This window comes from Macaca fascicularis, chromosome 6 (assembly GCF_037993035.2).
Source record: "Macaca fascicularis isolate 582-1 chromosome 6, T2T-MFA8v1.1".
NCBI classification, from domain to species: Eukaryota; Metazoa; Chordata; class Mammalia; order Primates; family Cercopithecidae; genus Macaca; species Macaca fascicularis.
In genome coordinates, this window is record NC_088380.1 from 144122184 (window position 1) to 144141261 (window position 19078).

Genomic DNA, 19078 nt, shown 5'->3' on the forward strand with positions numbered 1-19078 from the left:
AGGTCACTTTCCATTAGTAAGTCATGAAATCAATTTAATGGATTATGACCAGCATATATATTTTTAAAAGTACGATAATAAGAATATTATTTCATGAAATATTTGTTTTAGTTGTACACACTTACATGTGTCTTCTGGATAGAAATTTAAATGCATTTTGTATTGCAAGGGCATGGTCAAAAACAATGAAAACTACTGCTCTGGTTAGGTTAATAGAACTGCAGTACTTAATTGTGGTATCACTGCTGTGCCTTTGGTCACATGTTATTAATAAATAAATATTAAAGTACCAGTTACCTATAGTTTACATATTTTAATAAGCGTGTGCGAATTCATAGCTGTCCCCACAATGATGTCACTCTCACTCAATGGCATTCCGATATGCTTTCTTGAGTGGAGAGAAAGGGTGGAAGTTACAACCAGCAAATTCATTTGATCATTACCTGTAGCTTGTCTCCTTTACCCGGTGGTTCTCAAACTTGAGCATACATCAGAATCACCTAGAGGACTTGTGAAAACACAAGCTGCTGGGCCCTGTGCCCAGAGTGTGATTCGGTGGATCTGGAGTGGAGCCCAGAGGCTGCCTTTCTAACAAGTTCCCAGGTGCTGCTGCTGCTGCCACTCTAGGGTTCATACTTTGAGAACTACCTTTTTAATCCACACTGTGTAGATTTCCTGATGATATGCCATGAAAAACTTTTGCCATTATGAATTATCATAGGGCTTTTTACTTCCCCATGATGTATTTTTGGGGAGAGAAGTGCCCATCAAACTCTGTGTGAACTCGCAGGAGCACATCCCTCAAATGAACACTTCCCACCATACGGGAGGCAAAACCAGAGCTCACCATTACTACAGATCAATCTTTTATTCCCCAATATTCCAGAAGAGGCTCACCCACTGCCATGTGGGTGGTCACTGGTCATCAGATTTAGTCCATAGCTGTCTGTCACCAAAAGTGGGTGACCAGTGTTCAAAAATTCAGATATCAGTTCTGACTTCTAAAGCATTCCAAAGGAACCCAGGACACAAAGCCCAGCCTCGAGCTGCTGCTGCTGCTGCTTCCAGACAGAAACATTCTGTTCTTGACTTTCCTGGGTGCCTCAGTTCAGAGGGCCCACTGCCCTGTGTCAAGAGTAGCCTTTTTCAGAGTAAAGATGAATTCTACATTACTTCCCATCTGGAATTCTTTGCTTAGACAGGCATCCATGAACAGTTCAAGGGGGATGTTAATGAGCACAGCCCCTTGGCAAACTCCAGACAATGCCTAATCTACTCTTCAAGGCCAGAATTACGTGCTTGTAAATATGCCCAGAACTTGCATTGTCTTTCCGGTTTTGAGTTGGTAAAGCCAAACTGAAGGCAAATATTGCAAGATTTTCTTTGAAATCTGATTTCTGAAGCTGAGTGAGAATAAAAGCAGTTTTAAGTTTTCTTTCTGCAAGGACTTTAGGCACCCCACACCCTCCCACATGCTGTTCCCTGACTCGAAACCTTCTTCCCAACTCTGAGCGCTCTGCCTTAACACCTGCTTATCTTTCAGGTCTCAGTTTACATGTTATTTCCTACAAATGGACTTCTCTGGCCTCCAAGTCAGAACTACACATCCATCCTCTGAGATTTCACCTGCCCTGTGGGTTCTGCATTGTGCTGGACCATCAGTGACTTGTCTTTTGCGCCTCTAGACGGTGAGCCCTGCCTGGGCAGAAGATGTATCTGCCTCAGTCACCAAGATAACTCCACAAACTTATGTTGCCAGGTAAAAGTGAGGGCTCAAGTATTTGTTTGGAATAAAGAATACATGAATAAAAAGTAAACAGCACATGCAAGGAGTTCAACAACAATACAGAGTTTTTAAAAATGAAAAAAGAAACTAAACTAAAATGCCATTTTCTTTAGTTAAAATATGTTGGAACACCAGATTAAAATTCTGGAGACAGTGAGGAAAAAACAAGCAAAATAAAAAGAGAAAGTGAGAGTTTTTCCATCTTTTGACTCGACCACCAAAAGAAAGTTTGCTTATTCTTGGCATAAGCTATCCAGCTTCTTTTGTAAATTTAAAAAAAAAAAGGGCAAAGTTTTCAGGAACCCTCACCATGCCCCAGAAACTATCTCCCACCAGGGAAGTAGAGGGTACATTCATATTGGAGAAAATCTACCACTCATCTCTGAGAATTTTCACAGAAACAGTGTTACAGAATGCAAATTTTGTAATGTTAAAGTAAAGCCTCAGTAGAAAGACAAAAATGATACACGACAGCTAGGTGCAGTGGCTCACACCTGTAATCCCAGTACTTTAGGTGGCACAGGCGGGTGGATCTCTTGAGTCCAGGAGCTCAAGACCAGCCTGGGCAACACGGTGAAACCCTGTCTCTACAAAAAATACAAAAAACTAGCTGGGTGTGGTGGTGCATTGCCTGTAGCCCCAGCTACTTGGAAGGCTGAGGTAGGAGAATCACCTGAGCCCAGGATTTTGAGGCTGCAGTGAGTTGTGATTGCAGCGCCACTCCACTCCAGTCTAGGCAACAGAGTGAGACCCTGTCTCAAAAAAAAAAAAAAAAAATAGGATACAAGATAAGGTTTTCAAAACAAACTTGCCTTTGAGCTCATAAAACCACTGGTAAGAGATGACTTTAAACATACGAAACTTGTACAACTATCTGAGAAAAGGAATTATGAGGTTTTGTGGGATAGGACCATCAGTTTCAGGGGTAGCTCAAGGCAGCGGGAAGAGCAGGTATACATCTGCTTCTCTCACAGGCATAGGAAACTCAATTTTTTTGTTTTATTTTTAGTTGGCATATAATAGGTACACATATTTATGGGGTAGAGTGTGATGTTTGGATATATGCATACATTGGGTAATGATCAAATCAGGGTAATCAGCATATCTACCAGCTCAAACACTTATTATTTCTTTGTGGTGAGAACATTCAAAATCCTCTCTTCTAGCTATTTTGAAATATACAATACATTATTGTTAACTATAGTCACCCTACTGTGTAATAGAACTCCAGAAGGTATTCCTCCTATCTAACTGTAACACAGTATCCATTGATCAGCCCCATCTCCCTTTCCCCATCTCCCCTCCCTCCTCCCTTCCACAGCCTCTGATAACCACTATTCTGCTCTCTACTTCTACGAGTTCGGCTGTTTTAGATTTCATATATAAGTGAAATCATGTGGTGTTTGTCCTTCTATATGCCTGGGTTATTTCACTTAACATAATGTCCTCCAGGTTCATCCACGTTGTCACAAATGACAGGATTTCATCTTTTTATTTATTTATTTATTTTGAGACGGAGTCTCGCTCTGTCACCAAGGCTGGAGTGCAACGGCAGGATCTTGGTTCACTGCGACCTCTACCTCCCGGGTCCAAGCAATTCTCCTGCCTCAGCCTCCCAAGTAGCTAAGATTTCAGGTGCCTACCACCACACCCGGCTAATTTTCTGTATTTTCACTAAAGACAAGGTTTCACCATGTTGGCCAGGCTGGTCTCAAACTCCTGACCTAAGGTGATCCACTCGCCTCAGCCTCCCAAAGTGCTGGGATTACAAGTGTGAGCCACTGTGCCCAGCCTTTTTATAGTTGAATAGTATATATACCACATTTTAAAATCCATTCATCTGTTGATGGGCACTTAGGTTGATTCTGTATTTTAGCTATTGTAAATACTGCTGAAATAAATATGAGAGTACAAATATCTCTTTGACATGCTGATTTAATTTCTTTGGATACATACCCAGTATTGACTGCAGGGTCATATGGTAGTTCTATTTTTAATTTTTCCTGGACCCATACAACCAACCAATATAGAATCATGAAGAAACAGAAAACTCAAACAGACCAATAACAAGCAACAAGATTGAATCACTAATAAAAAGTCTGCTATCAAAGAAAAGCACAGAACCTGACAGTTTCACTGCTGAATTCTACCAAACATTTAAAGAAGAACTAATACCAGTTATTCTCAAACTATTCTAAAATACTGAAAGGGAGGGAATCCTTCCAAATTCATTCTTTGAAGCCAGCACTCCTCTAATACCAAACTAGACAAGGACATGACAAAAAAGAAAACTATAGACTGATATCCATGATGAACACAGATGCAAAAATCCACAACAAAATACTAGCAAATGAAATTCAACAGCATATTGAAAAGATCATTCACCATGATCAAATGGATTCATCCTAGGGATGCAAGGATGGTTCAACACTACACAAATGAATAAAAATGATACATCACATTAACAGAATCAAAGACAAAAACCACATGATCATTTCAATAGATGCAGAAAAAGCATTTGATAAAACTCAACATCCCTTCATAATAAAAACTCTTAACAAATTAGAAATAGAAGGAAAGTAACTCAACATAATAAAGGCCATATATGAAAAACACACAGCTAAAATCATACTAGAAAGGGGAAAGTAGAAAGTTTTTCCTCTAAGAACTGGAACAAGACAAGGATGCCCACTTTCTCCACTTCTATCCAACATAGTACTGGAAGTCCTAGCCAGAGCAATCGGGCAAGAGAAAGAAATGAAGTACATTCAAATTGAAAGGAGAAAGTCAAACTGTACCTGCTTGCAGAGAATATGATCTTATATATTAAAAAGCCTAAAGATGCCACCAAAAAACTATTAGAATGAATAAATGAATTCATTTATTCATTATACACTAATAGCGAACTACCTGAAAAAGAAATAAAGAAAAAAAACTCATTAACAGTAGCTACAAAAAAATAAAATACCTAGGAATAAATTTAACCATGGACATAAAAGATCTCTACAATGAAAACTATAAAACATTGATGAAAGAAATTGAAGAGGACACAAATAAATGGAAAGATATTCCATGATCATGGATTGAAAGAATTAATAAGGTTAAAATGCTTATACTACCTAAAGCAATCTACAGATTCAGTGTAATCCCCATCAAACTACCAATGACATTCTTCACAAAAAAAATAGGAAAAAAAATTCTAAAACTCATATGGGACCACAAAGGATCCTGAATAGCCAAACCATCTAGAGTAAAAGGAACGAAGCTGGCGGCATCATGCTACCTGACTTCAAAATATACAGCAAAGCTAGAGTAACTAAAACATCATGGTACTGGCATAAAAACAGACACATAGATCAATGGAATAAATTAGAGAACCTAGAAATAAATCCACACATTTACAGCCAACTGATTTTTGACAAACGTGCCAAAAGCACACATTTGACAAGGTGTTAGTACCCAAAATGTATAAGGAACTCAAACAACTAAATAACAGAAAAACAGATAATCTGATTCAAAAATAGGCAAAAAGATCTAAATAGATATTTCTCTAAAAAAGATATATGAATGACCAACAAGTGTATGAAAAAAAATGTTCAACATTACTATTCATCTAGGAAATGCAAATGAAAACCACGAGACATCACCTCACCCCAATTAGAATGTCTACTGTAGAAAAGACAAAAGATAACAAATGCTGGCAAGGATGTGGAGAAAGAGGAACTCTTATGCCCTGCTGGTGGGAATGTAAATTAGTACAGCCCAGTATGGTCAAAAGAAATCCAATTTTTACGGTAGGTGTTGCAAGAAGCCATCATACATGGAGCACTATACCCACTATTGTGTTGATCATACAGAGTAAAAAGAATAAATTTCTTATCATGAGTGCTAATGGATACTTGTTTCCATGGATACCTGATGTTAGCAACCAGTTAGGCAAATATAAGTATTTCCCACAGTCTACACGTATCACATCTCTGAAATCACAAACTTCTAGCTACTTAAGAAGACCACAAGATGTCAGAGAAAGAGACGTGAACCATTCTCTCCTATATGCCCTCATTTTATATTTCAGAAACACTCAGGCCCAGGGAGTTCTTTCTTTTCCCAACACTCCTAAACCCCAATATACTTAAGATTAATATGCCTTCATTAGAAATTAATCAAATCAGCCTATTTAATGATCACTATTTTTAACATTTATCTTTCAAGGTAACCCTAAGTAAGAACTATCAGTCATCTAGGAATCACAAACTAAAGAATTGGCTCTAGGTGAACAATTGTGCTAGACTGAACATAATTTAATCACTCTGGTGAACTGCAGCATACGTAGGAGTTTGGCAGGGTGCCTCAGGGTTCTTGATCCCAAGTCTTAACTGTCACTATGTTGAAGGCTGCAGAAGTTCTGGTGAATGGAGGTTCTCTGGTTGACAGATTGAGTGAGCTGAACTCCACTGTAGCAGGAATGGTTATTAGATACCTCCCAAGGAAAACACTCTCATTTTGAAAAGTCAAATAGCCATTTATTTTAGGAAGACTAGTGAGCCCATGGAAAAGACTACCTGATTCCTTAGGAAGGAAATTTTACTCCCAGCATAACATTTTTTTAAATTAATATATAATGCTCTCTTGTTTACATAGATGATTCTGATTCCACCAGCATGACTGTGGGATTGAAGGCATGTTGGTCCCTCCTCACTGAAATCACAACCACCCTGTGTCTGAGAGCCATTAGGTGCCAGAGACTAGCCAGGGAAAGGGACAATCCATGAAGAGTGTAGAGATTTCCAGCCTACGTGTAGATTAAGACCCTAGCCCTGGCCTCAGGACTACATAGGTCATTCAAATTTCCACTCAGTTGAAAGGAACAATCTGGGCTCTACACACTTTTTTCATCGGGCAAGAGTAGAATGTATGTCCAAACTCTCTTCTGTGACCGGTGAGCTGGGCAGGAGGCAGGCCCAGCCAGTCGGTCCCTCGGGCCAGGGCAGGAAGCGAGACTCTCTCTTACCCTGGTGCGTGGGGCCGCAGGGCTAACACCAGCAATTCATCCGAAGGAGCATGTCGAGGTCGAGCCAGAAGACTTGTCCAAGCAGGTTCCTGAGCAACAGTTGCTCTAGGCAAGTACTGATAGCAAGGTGCAGAGACAATGGGGGTCTGAGAACCAGGTAATATGAGGTCAAGGCCCGGTGGAGAGAAGAAGAGTGGAAAAAATGGGCTTTGGAATCAGACACATCCAGGCCCAAATATAGTATCAGCCCAGTCACTATATAACTGTGTGGCTATGAGATGAGCAAGACATTTAACCTTCCTAAGCCTCATTTTCATAACTTGTAATATCAGGATAATAGGATGCTTCCCGTATGGGTGTCAGGAGGCTTAAATGATATGAAGCACTTAGCACAATGCTTGCTAAACAGTAAACACTAAATGTTATCTGATTAACACTAGTGTCATTATTAGCTTCTAAGACAGGTGCTAAAAAACAGATTCCCAATGAAAGGTGGAAAAGGATACAATGAACCTGTGAAGGGAGGGTAAGTACCACTAATTCTAGGGGTGATTATGGGGCTTTTTCAGGACCCCAGGGTGCTTGCCAGGGTGCGGACCAAGGTGGAAAGGGGCAGTGCCCATCCAGGGGCCTGGGCCAAATGAGAGGTCATCCCACCCACCCTGTCAACAGCTTCTTCCAACACCATCTACTGAAAGCAGGACAGCCCAACTCAGGAGCAAGCCACCCACTTCCAATCCAAATGGCGTTTCAGTAGCATTTTTAAAGAGCTGAATAGAGATGCCAACTGAACTGGAATGACAGTGAAAAGTGCCAGGTTCAGTACATTTCCAAAAGGTTCATTTGCATCTTCCTGAAACCTCATTTCCTTGCTGCCATCTGTGGAACAGGGTAACATAGGAGACTTCTGAGTGGCTGGGAGGCAGCTTCGGGTTGTCCATGGCAACACAGCCTCAGGGAAAGTGCTGGGCGGTGAATGTGTGGGAGCCAAGATGATGCTGTTAGCTGTTCCGGCTGGAATGTGTCAGTATGCTCTGTGCATATATGGCTCAGGAAAAACACCCTTATTAGCCTCTGCAGCTATCTCAAGGCAGAGTCCTGTTCCTCTCAGGGAAGGGACTTGGCTGGCAAACAGAGTTACTGCTGAGAATTACTGAATATAGTGCCAGTCTCTCTCCACCACGTTGTTTTTCAAGTTTGCTCTGCTAGAAAGCCTATCTGGACTGAATTTATGAAAGCCAAAAACAGCCTGCCCTTGGAATTCCCATGCCTGCTTCTCCAACTAGTCCAATTATCTCCTAATTTCTCTCTTCCTCTACTTATTTGGTTGTTCTTATATGTCTATCTTACTTTCTCAGAGAGACTTCTTAAAATTAAAAGTCCCCAAAGGACAGGAATCAGGTTTCTTTCAACACAGCATTCGGCTATAATGCTTTTGTGACATTTGGAAGCAATATAATAAAACAGTTTGGAGCGCGGGGCGTCAGGCCAGTCATCCTAGGCTTAAACCTCAACTCAGCCATTTACTAATTGTGCTTTAAAGACGGGTCACAAATTCTGTGATACTTCTACACTCAGACATGGAACTTAATACCTCTCCCCTTGAGTGTGGGCTAGACTTAGTGGCTTGTATCTAGCAAATAAAAGACAGAAGTGATGGGACATGGATTTTGACATTAGGTTATAAAAAGACTACAGCTTCTGTGTTAGGTGTGCGCACTCATTTTCCTGCTCTAGAATCACTTTTGCTGGAAGAAAGCCAGCATGTCATGAGGACACTCAAGCAGCTTATGGAGAGGCCCACATGGCAAGAAGCAGGCCTGCCAGCAACCACATGAGTGAGCTTAGAATCAGATCCTCCCCAAACAAGCCTTGAAATAACTGCACCCTGACCAACAGCTTGACTGTATGACCCTGGACCAAAAGGACCCAGCTAAGCCACTCCAGGATTCCTGCCCATAGAAACTGTGAGATGACAGATGTTTACTGTGTTAAGCCATCAGAGTTAGGGTAATTTGTAATGCAGAAATAGATAACTAATGCATAATGAGTGGGTGACAGAACCCAAGGTCCAACTTCCTCATCTGCAAAATGGGGATAATTACAGTTATGAAAATCCTATGAGATACAAATATAAGTCACTTAGCCCAGTGGCTGGCACATGATAAGTGCTCAGTAATTGGTATCTGCTGTTATCATTATTGTGGGGATTACTATCATGTAGTGATTAAAAGCCCAGGCTTTGAGTCAGCCAGACCTGGATTCAAGTCCTCACACTGCCACTTAAGAGCTGTAAAACCCTGGGCAAGTCACTCAGTCTTACTCAATCTCACTGAATCTTGGTTTTCTCCAACATTAAAGCCTCCAGAGTTGTAATAAAGACAAAATGAGATAATGGGCATTAAGTACTTAGGCTAACAACACAAAGAAGTTGCTCAGTAATTAGTATTTAAACAATACTACTTGTATTATCAATACCTTCAGTGATGAAGACCAGGACAATGACCCAGAGAAGAAGATGCAAAGTACAAATTATTCTAAGTGGTCACCAGAGGATGTAAACCAGTTTTCTCCTGCAGTCACCTGAACCAGTTTCTGGATGTTCACTCTCACAGACAATTCGCATTTTACCTTGGAGACACAGCTCCTGTCAGCTCCTGCAGAAAGCTTTCCTTAATTCCTTACCCCTCTCTGTGCTCCCAGAGTGTTTTGCCTGTACCCCTATGGGGGCGTTTACTCACTCCATTGTAATTGTCCTTTCACAGCTGTTTCCCCTCCTTCTGGTCTGGGAGTCCCCTGGAGAAGAGACCAGTTCATATCAGCCTTCATGAATCCAGTACTTACCCCAGTGCCTGGCAATTAGTGGTTTCTCTATGGAAGTATGTTGGATGAGTGAATTAAAAAGTAATGAATCGGCCAGGCACAGTGGCTCACGCCTGTAATCCAGCACTTTGGGAGGCTGAGGAGGGCGGATCACCAGAGGTCAGGAGTTCGAGACCAGCCTGACCAACATAGTGAAACCTCATCTCTACTAAAAATACAAAAAATGTAACTGGGCGTGGTGGCAGGCACCTGTAATCCCAGCTACTTGGGAGGCTGAGGCAGGAGAATCGCTTGAACCCGGGAGTCAGAGGTTGCAGTGAGCCAAGGTCGTGCCATTGCACTCCAGCCTGGACAACAAGAGCAAAACTCCATCTCAAAGAAAAGTAATGAATTAATGCATACATGATTGTTTATAGCTGGATTTCAGATTTTGAAAGAAAGAAAGAAAGAAAGAAAAAGAAAAGAAAAAGAAAAACAAAGAGCTTTACAACCCTTCTAATCCTCTAGAAACGACAATTGGATTCATTCTAATCTGGACTTGTAGGCTTGAATCAAACTAGGGTCAACCTACATTAGTGATCAAAGGAGGATATAAAGTAGGATATAAATCCTCACTAAAGCCATGTGAAAACACAGGTATGAATGCTGATAAGCCCATCAGGAAAAAATGAGGGGTAATATAAATGGTCAGTATTAAGTATTAATAAATAATGAGGTTATTTCATCTTTTAAAATGTATTTCTTTAATTGAGGTCATGTGCCAAGGACACAGATGAGTAACGCCTGCTGCCATGGAACCTACAGTTGCGTTGAGGAGCTAACACTCTAGAAGAGAGCCCAAAATGCATGCCTGAAGCATCAGTCTGGGCTACTCAGTAATCTTCTGAAACTACTGTCCTTGTTGTTCAGAAAGCAATGAAGCCATCACCAACCTGACCTCTCCCCCATTAAATAAGCTTTCTAACCAATTACATTTCTACATATCAGCAATAAACAATTAGAAATTGGAATTTCAAAAGAAAACATTTACAATAGCATCTAAAACTATAAAATACCCAGGGATATATCTAACAAAAGACACATAAGACCCATAAACTGAAAACTATACAACACTGATGAGAGAAATTAAAGAAGACCTGCATAAATGGAGTAATACTGTGTTCATGGATCTAAAGATTTAATATTATTAAGATGGTAGTTCCCCCATTTGATCTAGAGATTTAATACCATTCCAAGCAGAACCCCTACAAGCTTTTTTGTAGATAGACAAGTTGATTCTGAAATTTAATGGAAATGCAAAGGACCCAGATTCACAAAAACAACACTGAAGAACAAAACCGGAGGACTCATACTACCTAATTTCAAGACTTACTAGAAAGGTAGTAATCGAGGCCACATGGTATTGGTGTAAAGGTAGACAAATAGATAAAATGGAACAGAAGAGAGCCCGGAAATAGATGAACACATATACAGTCAATTATTTATAACAAAAGTAACAGGGTAATTCAATGGAGAACAGAGAATCTTCCCAATAAATGGTGTGGAACAACTGGACATTCATATGCAAAACAAATGAGTCTTAGACTCTCACCTCATGCACCATATTAAAACCAAAAAAAATTTCTCAAAATGGATCCATAGGCCTAAATGTAAAACCTAAAACTACTAGAAGAAAGTATAGGAGAAAATCTGTGACTTCAAATTAGGCAAAGATTTTTTTAGATAGAACACAAAATAAACCATAACAGAAAAAAAATTGAAAAACTTAAAACTTATGCTCTTCCAAGTACAGTATAGCCACCATGGAAAACAGTGTGGAACTTGCTCAAAAAAAATAAAAATAGAACTACCATATAATCCAGCAATCCCATTATTGGGTATATATCCAAAGGAAATGAAATCAGTATGTCAGAGCAATACCTACTCTCATGTTCACTGCAGCATTAGTTGCAATAGCCAAGATGTGGAATCAAGCTAAATGTCCATCAACAGATGACTGCATAAAGAAACTGTGGTATACATACTTAGTAGAATACTCTTTAGCCTTAAAAAAGAAGGAAATCCTGTCATCAGTGACAATATGGATAAACCTGGAGGATATTACATTAAGTGAAATAAGCAGGGCACAAAAGGACAAATAACATACAATCTCATTCATCGCGGAATCTAAAAAAGTTAAACCCATAGAAGCAGAGAATAGAACGGTGGTTACCAAGGGATGGGGAAGGGGTTGGCCGGGAAGATGTTGATCAAAGGATACGAAATTTCAGTGAGATGAGAGAAATACCTTTAAGAGATTTATAGTACAACATGGTGACTATAGTTAATAACAATGTATTGTATTCTTGAAAATAGTTAAGAGAATAGATTTTGGCCAGGCGTGGTGGCTCAAGCCTGTAATCCCAGCACTTTGGGAGGCTGAGACGGGCAGATCACGAGGTCAGAAGATCGAGACCATCCTGGCTAACACGGTGAAACCCCATCTCTACTAAAAAATACAAAAAAACTAGCCGGGTGAGGTGGCAGGCGCCTGTAGTCCCAGCTACTCGGGAGGCTGAGGCAGGAGAAGGGCATAAACCCGGGAGGCGCAGCTTGCAGCGAGCTGAGATCCAGCCACTGCACTCCAGCCTGGGCAACAGAGCGAGACTCCGTCTCAAAAAAAAAAAAAAAAAAAGAGTATAGATTTTAAGTGTTCTCACCACAAAAAAAAAATAAGTATATGAGGTAATACATATGTTAATTAGCTAAATTTAGCCATTCCACAATGTAACTATATTTCAAAACCTCATGTTGTACATGATAAATGCATATAACTTTTGTCAATTAAAAAATTAATTAGTTAAAAAACTATCTTCCAAAGATACTGCTAAGAAAATGAAAATATAAGGCACGGGTTGGGAGAAAATATTTACACAATATATATCTTATTAAAGACTTGTATCCAGAATATATAAAGAACATTTACAACTCAATAAGAAAATAATAACCCAACTTTTCAAATGGGCAAAAGATTTTAACAGACACTTTACCAAAGAAGAAATATGGGTGGCAAATAAGCACATGAGAAAATCTTAACCGCATAGCGATTAGAGAGATGCATATTAAAACCATAGTGATATACCACCACATACCTACTAGAATGGCTAAAATTTTTTAAAATAGATAATGTCAAGTAGTAGCAGGACTGCAGAATAACTGAAACTCATATATTGCTGGTGGAAATGCATAATAGTACAGTCATTTTAAAAAACAATTTATCAATTTCTTATAAAGTTAAACATATACTTACCATATAACCCAGCAATCCTACTCCTAGGTATTTACCCAAGAGAAATTAAAACATATGTCCACACAAAGATCTGTAAGTGAAATCACAGCAGCTTTATTTGTAACAGCCAAAAACTGGATACCCAAATGTCCACCAACTGGTGAATGAATAAATTATGGTCCATCCATACAATGGAATGTTACTTAGTGATAAAAAGGAATGAGCTCCTGATACATGCAACAACGGGGATGAATCTCAAATGCATTATGGTAAGAAAAAGAAGCCAAGCTCAAAGGACTACATACAGCATGATTCCATTTATATGACACTCTAGAAAAGGCAAAACCGTAGGGACAGAAATCAGATCAGTAGTTGTCAGAGGCTGGGGGTAGAAGAAGAGGATTGACTACAAAGCAGCACATGGAAACTTTTTGTAGTGATTAAAATATTCTATGTTTTGATTGGGATGGTGGTTACATGATGGTGTATTTGTAAAATCTTATCACATATCTCTAAAAAGTGTGAGTTTTACTGCATATAAATTATTATACCTCAACTAATCTAAAAGAAATCTCTTTAAACCGCTACCAAAACCTCAAAGCTGTTTCTCAGGAAGCAGTTTGGTGTAAAAAGAAAAGCATGGATTTTGGAGTGAGACAGACCAAACCCCAGCACTGCACTTAGCCAGTACTTAACTGGGCAAATTTCTTAACCTCTCTGAGTAATCTCAGTAAAGTGGGGATATGAATAGTACAGACCTATTACTGTGATGATTTATTAAGACAGTACACGATCTGATAATCCCTAAGTAATCATTTCCCTCAGCATACCCCATTCATTCTTCAAGCCCTCAGTGGGGATCCCCTCACTAATTTAAGTGCTCAAACAATGGTGATGAGAGTATAGTTTAAGAAGCAGGTTAGACAACATAACCTTAAATCATTCAAGGATTGAATACAGGAGAACAATGAGACAAACAGCAGTGATGTCTTCTTTATTTCTTTCTTTAACAGATTCTAAGGAAGTCATGGTTTCAGTTGCCTGCAGAAGGCCCAGGAATCTAAATGTCTTCATTCAGAAAATAAATGTTTCTTAAGGAGTAGGGTAGACAGAAGGATGGCTTTGACCTCCTGAAACAAGGAGTAGACTCTTTCTCAACTACAGATTCAATCCCTAGGATGAAACAGGGGTGATGGTGGAGCAGCTCTCAGCATGCTTCGTCTAGGCTCAGGCACAAACTGGGCTTTAATTTTCAAACTATCTTTTTATGGGTATATGTGGTAAGAGCTAGACATGGAGTCCAGAAAAGGAGAAGTCACTAGGTATGGTTTCTACACAAAAAAGCTGGGCCAGCACTGAACCATTCCCTTAGCTCCAAGCTACACTCCTCAGGCAAAGATGTCATTCATCTGATATTATAGAGGATGAGAACCACAGCTTCCAAAGGGAAATGTCACAGACGGAACACCAGCTGAAAACCCAGGGAAGTAAAAATGCTAAATAAAAAGCAGTGCACTTAGAATCAACATTCTCAAGACATGAAGCTTGTGGAAACTTAGATCATAATAAAGATAGTATTCAAACCAATGGGGGAAAAGGGGAATTAATGAATAAAATAACCTTGAGACAACTGGCTCATCATTTGCAATACAAATAAAACTGAATCCCTGACCTCACTCCTTACACACACAAAATAATTTTAAGTGCATCAAAGATTCAAATGTAAAACAAAAATTATAAAGGTACTTGAAGAAAACATGGGGACATTCTTTAAATCATTTCAGAGTAAAGAAAATATTTCTAAACATGACACAAAACCCAAGCTATAAAGCAAAAGATAGATCAATTTGACTCCTTAAAAACTGGGGTTTTTTGGACTAAAAAATTACTATAAGCAAGAGACAAACTGCAAACTAAGAAAAAACATATTTGAAATATATACATTCAAAGGCCTAACCTCTTTAATGTACAAAGAGCCTTTAAAAACTATAAATAAGGCCAGGCACAGTGGCTCACACCTATAATTCCAGCACTTTGGGAGGCCAACGTGGGTGGATTGCTTGAGCTCAGGAGTTCGAGACCACCCTAGGCAACATGGCAAAAACCTGTCTCTACAAAAAAATTAAAAGAAAAAAAATTAGCTGGGTGTGGTGGCACACACCTACAGTCCCAGCTACTCGGGAGGCTGAGGTAGGAGGATCGCTTGAGCTTGGAAGGTTGAAGCTGAAGTGAGCTGAGATCACTCCACTGCACTCTGGCCTGGGTACAAGACCAAGACTCTGCCTCAAGAAGAAAACAAAGGAATAAAAAAAAATTAATAAAAAATATACAATCTAACAGAAAAATGAGCTAGGGACATGAACAGAGAATTCTCCAAAATAGAAATACAACTGCCAATAACCATATGAAACCAAGATGAATCTCACTCCCAATGAAAGAAATATGAACTCAAACCTGATGCCATCTTTTAAAGGATACAATTAAAAAAAAAAAAAAAAGGAAATTACTGCAAAGCCCATCAGTAGAGGACTGTCTATAACATGTACATAATAGTGCATAAAATTAAGTACCAGGTACTATTACAATTTAAATGCTGATTTCACCTATATGATAATATTAAAAGCAGTCCTCACTACATGGCTGCATGGGGGGCAAATATTTCAATCTGTGTAGCGATACACTGTACATTTTTATCTATCTGTGAAAAAGTGCACAGAGACATGTCTGAAAGAAAACTTTCCAAATAATAGCAGATTTCTTACCCTAGGAGACATTTCAAGTGACTTTTACTTAATTTCAAAATTGTAGTATCCTTTTAATAATCTACAATAAGCACATATGTCTATAATTAAAGAAAGCTAAGTTATTTTCATTTTGAAAAATATTGAAGAAGTTTCTATGCAATATTCCAACCAAACAAAACAAAAGGCATCAACCTGCAGTAAGACCAATGTCCAGCCAGACCAAGGCCTTGCCTTGCAGCTATGCCTTCTTCTAACCGGCACTAGGCAACATGAGGCCAGCAGGCAAGTATGCACTCTCAGGTTTACGAAGGTGAAGCCAGGTGCAGGATGGTATGGGTTCAGAAAACAGGTATGGAGAGTGATAAAGACTCAGTTCAAATGCTGATTCTACCACATTAGCTGTGTTGACCTTGGGCAAATAAATTAACTTCTCTGAACCTCAGTTTCCTCCTTTATAAAACTAGGATAACTATCTTTTCGTTGTAGAGTTGTTGAAAAGATTAAATAAGATACTCAAGTGATAACCTCAGCACTCAATAAAGGTTAGCTGCTTGTATTATTATCTGGGACACTGAGACATTTGTTCACATTGCAACCAATATATTCCCCATGATCCAAGGTCATGGAGCAGAGGGGAAAGAAGGTCCTGCAAACCTCAGAGAATTCCAACACCTGGTCTTGGAAAACAACATGCTTCTCCAGCCACTGTGAAACCTTCCTGGAAGAAGCAGGCAGGGAGGACGGCAGCCAGCTGGAAAGAGGAGGAGGAGGAGGACAAAGCAAGAGCTAAATAATTTCCTGGTGCTGCCTACTGTGTCATCAATGAGACAGCATGACCCACTCCTCTCCTCCCACCTTTCCTCTTGGGTTGACTGATTCCTTCCCCCAGACATCAGCATGTTAGACTCCTAGAACGACTACTTTGGTGCCAAGCCAGACAGAACTTTAGGGATCAAGTGGAGCATCGTTCATTCTGTAGATAAGAAGCCTGAGGATCAGAGAGGAAAGGAGACTTGCAGGGAACCAAAGCAGCCAGCACACACCATAAACTCTAGATCTCTAGATCATGGGGTCCCCTCCTATGTCTTCCTTCCCTTTCCCTGGTTGCTCCCTCACAAATTCTCATTTCTTCCATTTCCTTCCTCTGCTTCATGACCTGTCGAACTCCTCAATTCGACAGGGTCCTTTTCTCAGAACCCCTTTTCTTCCCTCTGGCAGCCCTAATTGTCCTTTTTGTCCTTCCCTGAAGTGGGGGAAAGAAACAGACTAGGACTATTCTAACTCAAAGAATGGCCTAGAAAGAGGAATACTATGGCCATCACTAAGTGAAACCAACATAGCCATTCCTCTGCTTCCAACAGAAATAGAGTACAAGCCATGGTGTGAAATGAGAAGTCAGGGTGGGGGTGAGAGAGAGCTCTGAGTTATTCTCAAACCTCCCTGATGACACTGGAGGTTACCTTGAAACTCTTAGGAAAGGAAGACCCCAGAAGAGAGAGGTACCAGCAGATTCAAGAGGAACCAGCAGACTCCATCTCCTAGGTTGTAAATGCAACCCAGATGCAGGGCAGCCATGGGTGAGGAAAGACTTGGAGGCAGGAGTGGAAGGCCACTTTCCCAGGGCACACTCCTGACTCTTGGCGGTTACTGGGCTGGGGCTTACCTTGGGAAGGCTGACTGGAGTCCTGGGCTTGGTCCTTGGGTTCTTAATCAATAGCCTCTGATCCAGAGGGAGCAGATGGTATTTCATGGCCTCAATGAGGAAGTCTTTACAGGTGTTGTTATTCTTTATCAAAGTTTCTTCTTCAACCGTCTAGAGGTAATAATCCACAGGTGATCCTGGAGCAGAGCTCAGCCACATTTCCCAAGCTTTCACCCTGGGCTCAGTCATTCCTGCACTCCCACACTCATTCACTCCTTCACCACATCATCTCAGAAGCCAAAGAGTTACAACTTACTGCTTACCTCCTGAATTTTAAGAACACAGTGGGATAAGGGATCAAGCTCTGGCATTAGACCAGATCTACTACTTAACATCTCTGATCCTCAGTTTCCTCATCTGTAAAATGGGCATATTAAAGGTATCTACAACCTGACTAGTTTTGTTTGTTTTGAGGCTTAAATGAGTTTATGCAAAACAAAAGACAAGTAGCCATGCTGAAAGCCTCTAACCACATTTCTCCTGATTTGAATGCATTATAATGTTTAGGGCAAACAGATATCTGAGAGGAGGAGTGAGGGGAAAGAGGAAAGGGTGTGGGAGCCATCAGCCAACCTTTGGAGGCATTGAGTAAAATAAGCTTGTCAAGGAGAAACATTCATATTTGTTGTCTTATAGTGAAGGTCTCAGGGCAGAAAATCGGCCAGTGAGCTCTTTCTAACAGAGTAACAACATCAGAGCAGAAAAATTATCCTGCACAAAGTCCCACCTATTGACCTCACCTAGGACTCCATCTAAGCTGGGGCTCTGACTTCTTCACCTCCTATTCCAGCGCTTAGGACCTAAGCAAGTGCTCAGCAAATGTAAGCCTAAAGGTTTCATGAGCAAGACCAAGCATGAAGCCATTCTGGTGCTCTAACTCTCGAATCTCCACATTTTGGCCCAGGTCAGATCACTGTGTGGTATATCTGGAATGGGCAGTGTGGTCTTCTGAGGCTGCTTTGTGTTAGGAAAGATCAATTCTATTCAACAGCTAACACTGATTGAATGTCTCCTGGCTGGGCAGTCCTGTGCTGGTCCCCAAGAAGAAAACTGATAAACAAGACAAAATTTCTGACCCTGAAGACTTCAAGTCCAGTCAGAGAATGAGAAGGGCCTCCCACCTCAATTATCTCAGCCCTCAAGTCAGTGATGTACAAGGCATGACTGAGCCTCTCCTGGGTCCCAATCTGTCAGTAGGAATGAAAGCATGGCCAGGGCCATCACCTGCTGGGCAGCATTGGAGCTGGCAGGGAAAAAACAATTGGCAAGAGAAGGCCTATGTGTACCTCTGACCACCTCCCTCCCCAGAGACAGTCCCCAAGAACTGTTTTCCTTGGAAGGTTTTTTTTTTCCCCCTCCCAGTAAGGAACTGAGCCAGCTTGAGACAAATCATTTTAGGGTCAATTACAAAATGAAAAGGGTGGGAGATGATGTCTAAAAAAGCTTGGAAGGAAGGAGAAATGCATGAGCAGCTATTTCTCCAGAAGAACTTACTCAGCTTGAATTAAAAGTTCTCTTGGAAAATTAGTGCTTCATGGGTACAAGAGTTTCAACTTTGGGGGTGATGAAAAAGTTTTTGTAATCTTTATAGTAATGGTTGTACTGAATTTGAATGTAATGAATGCCTCTAAATTGTACACTTAAAAATGGTTAAAATAACAGTTTACGTTATATATATTTTATCACAATATATTATATATTTAGTACAATATTTTAAATGCTGAGTAAAAGCCTAATAAATGCT

At 40.2% G+C, this 19078-nt stretch overlaps 1 protein-coding gene across 23 annotated transcripts in view; it reads right to left on the reverse strand.

Moving 5' to 3' along the window:
- KLHL3 (kelch like family member 3) overlaps nt 1-19078 on the reverse strand; it is a 119340-nt gene that overhangs the window by 23159 nt on the left and 77103 nt on the right. For all 23 annotated transcript variants that reach the window (XR_012414098.1, XR_012414095.1, XR_012414096.1 and 20 more), the window contains one exon: nt 17296-17445. Coding sequence is in view for 14 of the 23 variants with exons in the window: in XM_065546772.2 (XP_065402844.1) it covers nt 17296-17445 (150 nt within the window). In the remaining 9 variants the exon portion in view is untranslated. The remainder of the gene's footprint in view (nt 1-17295; nt 17446-19078) is intronic.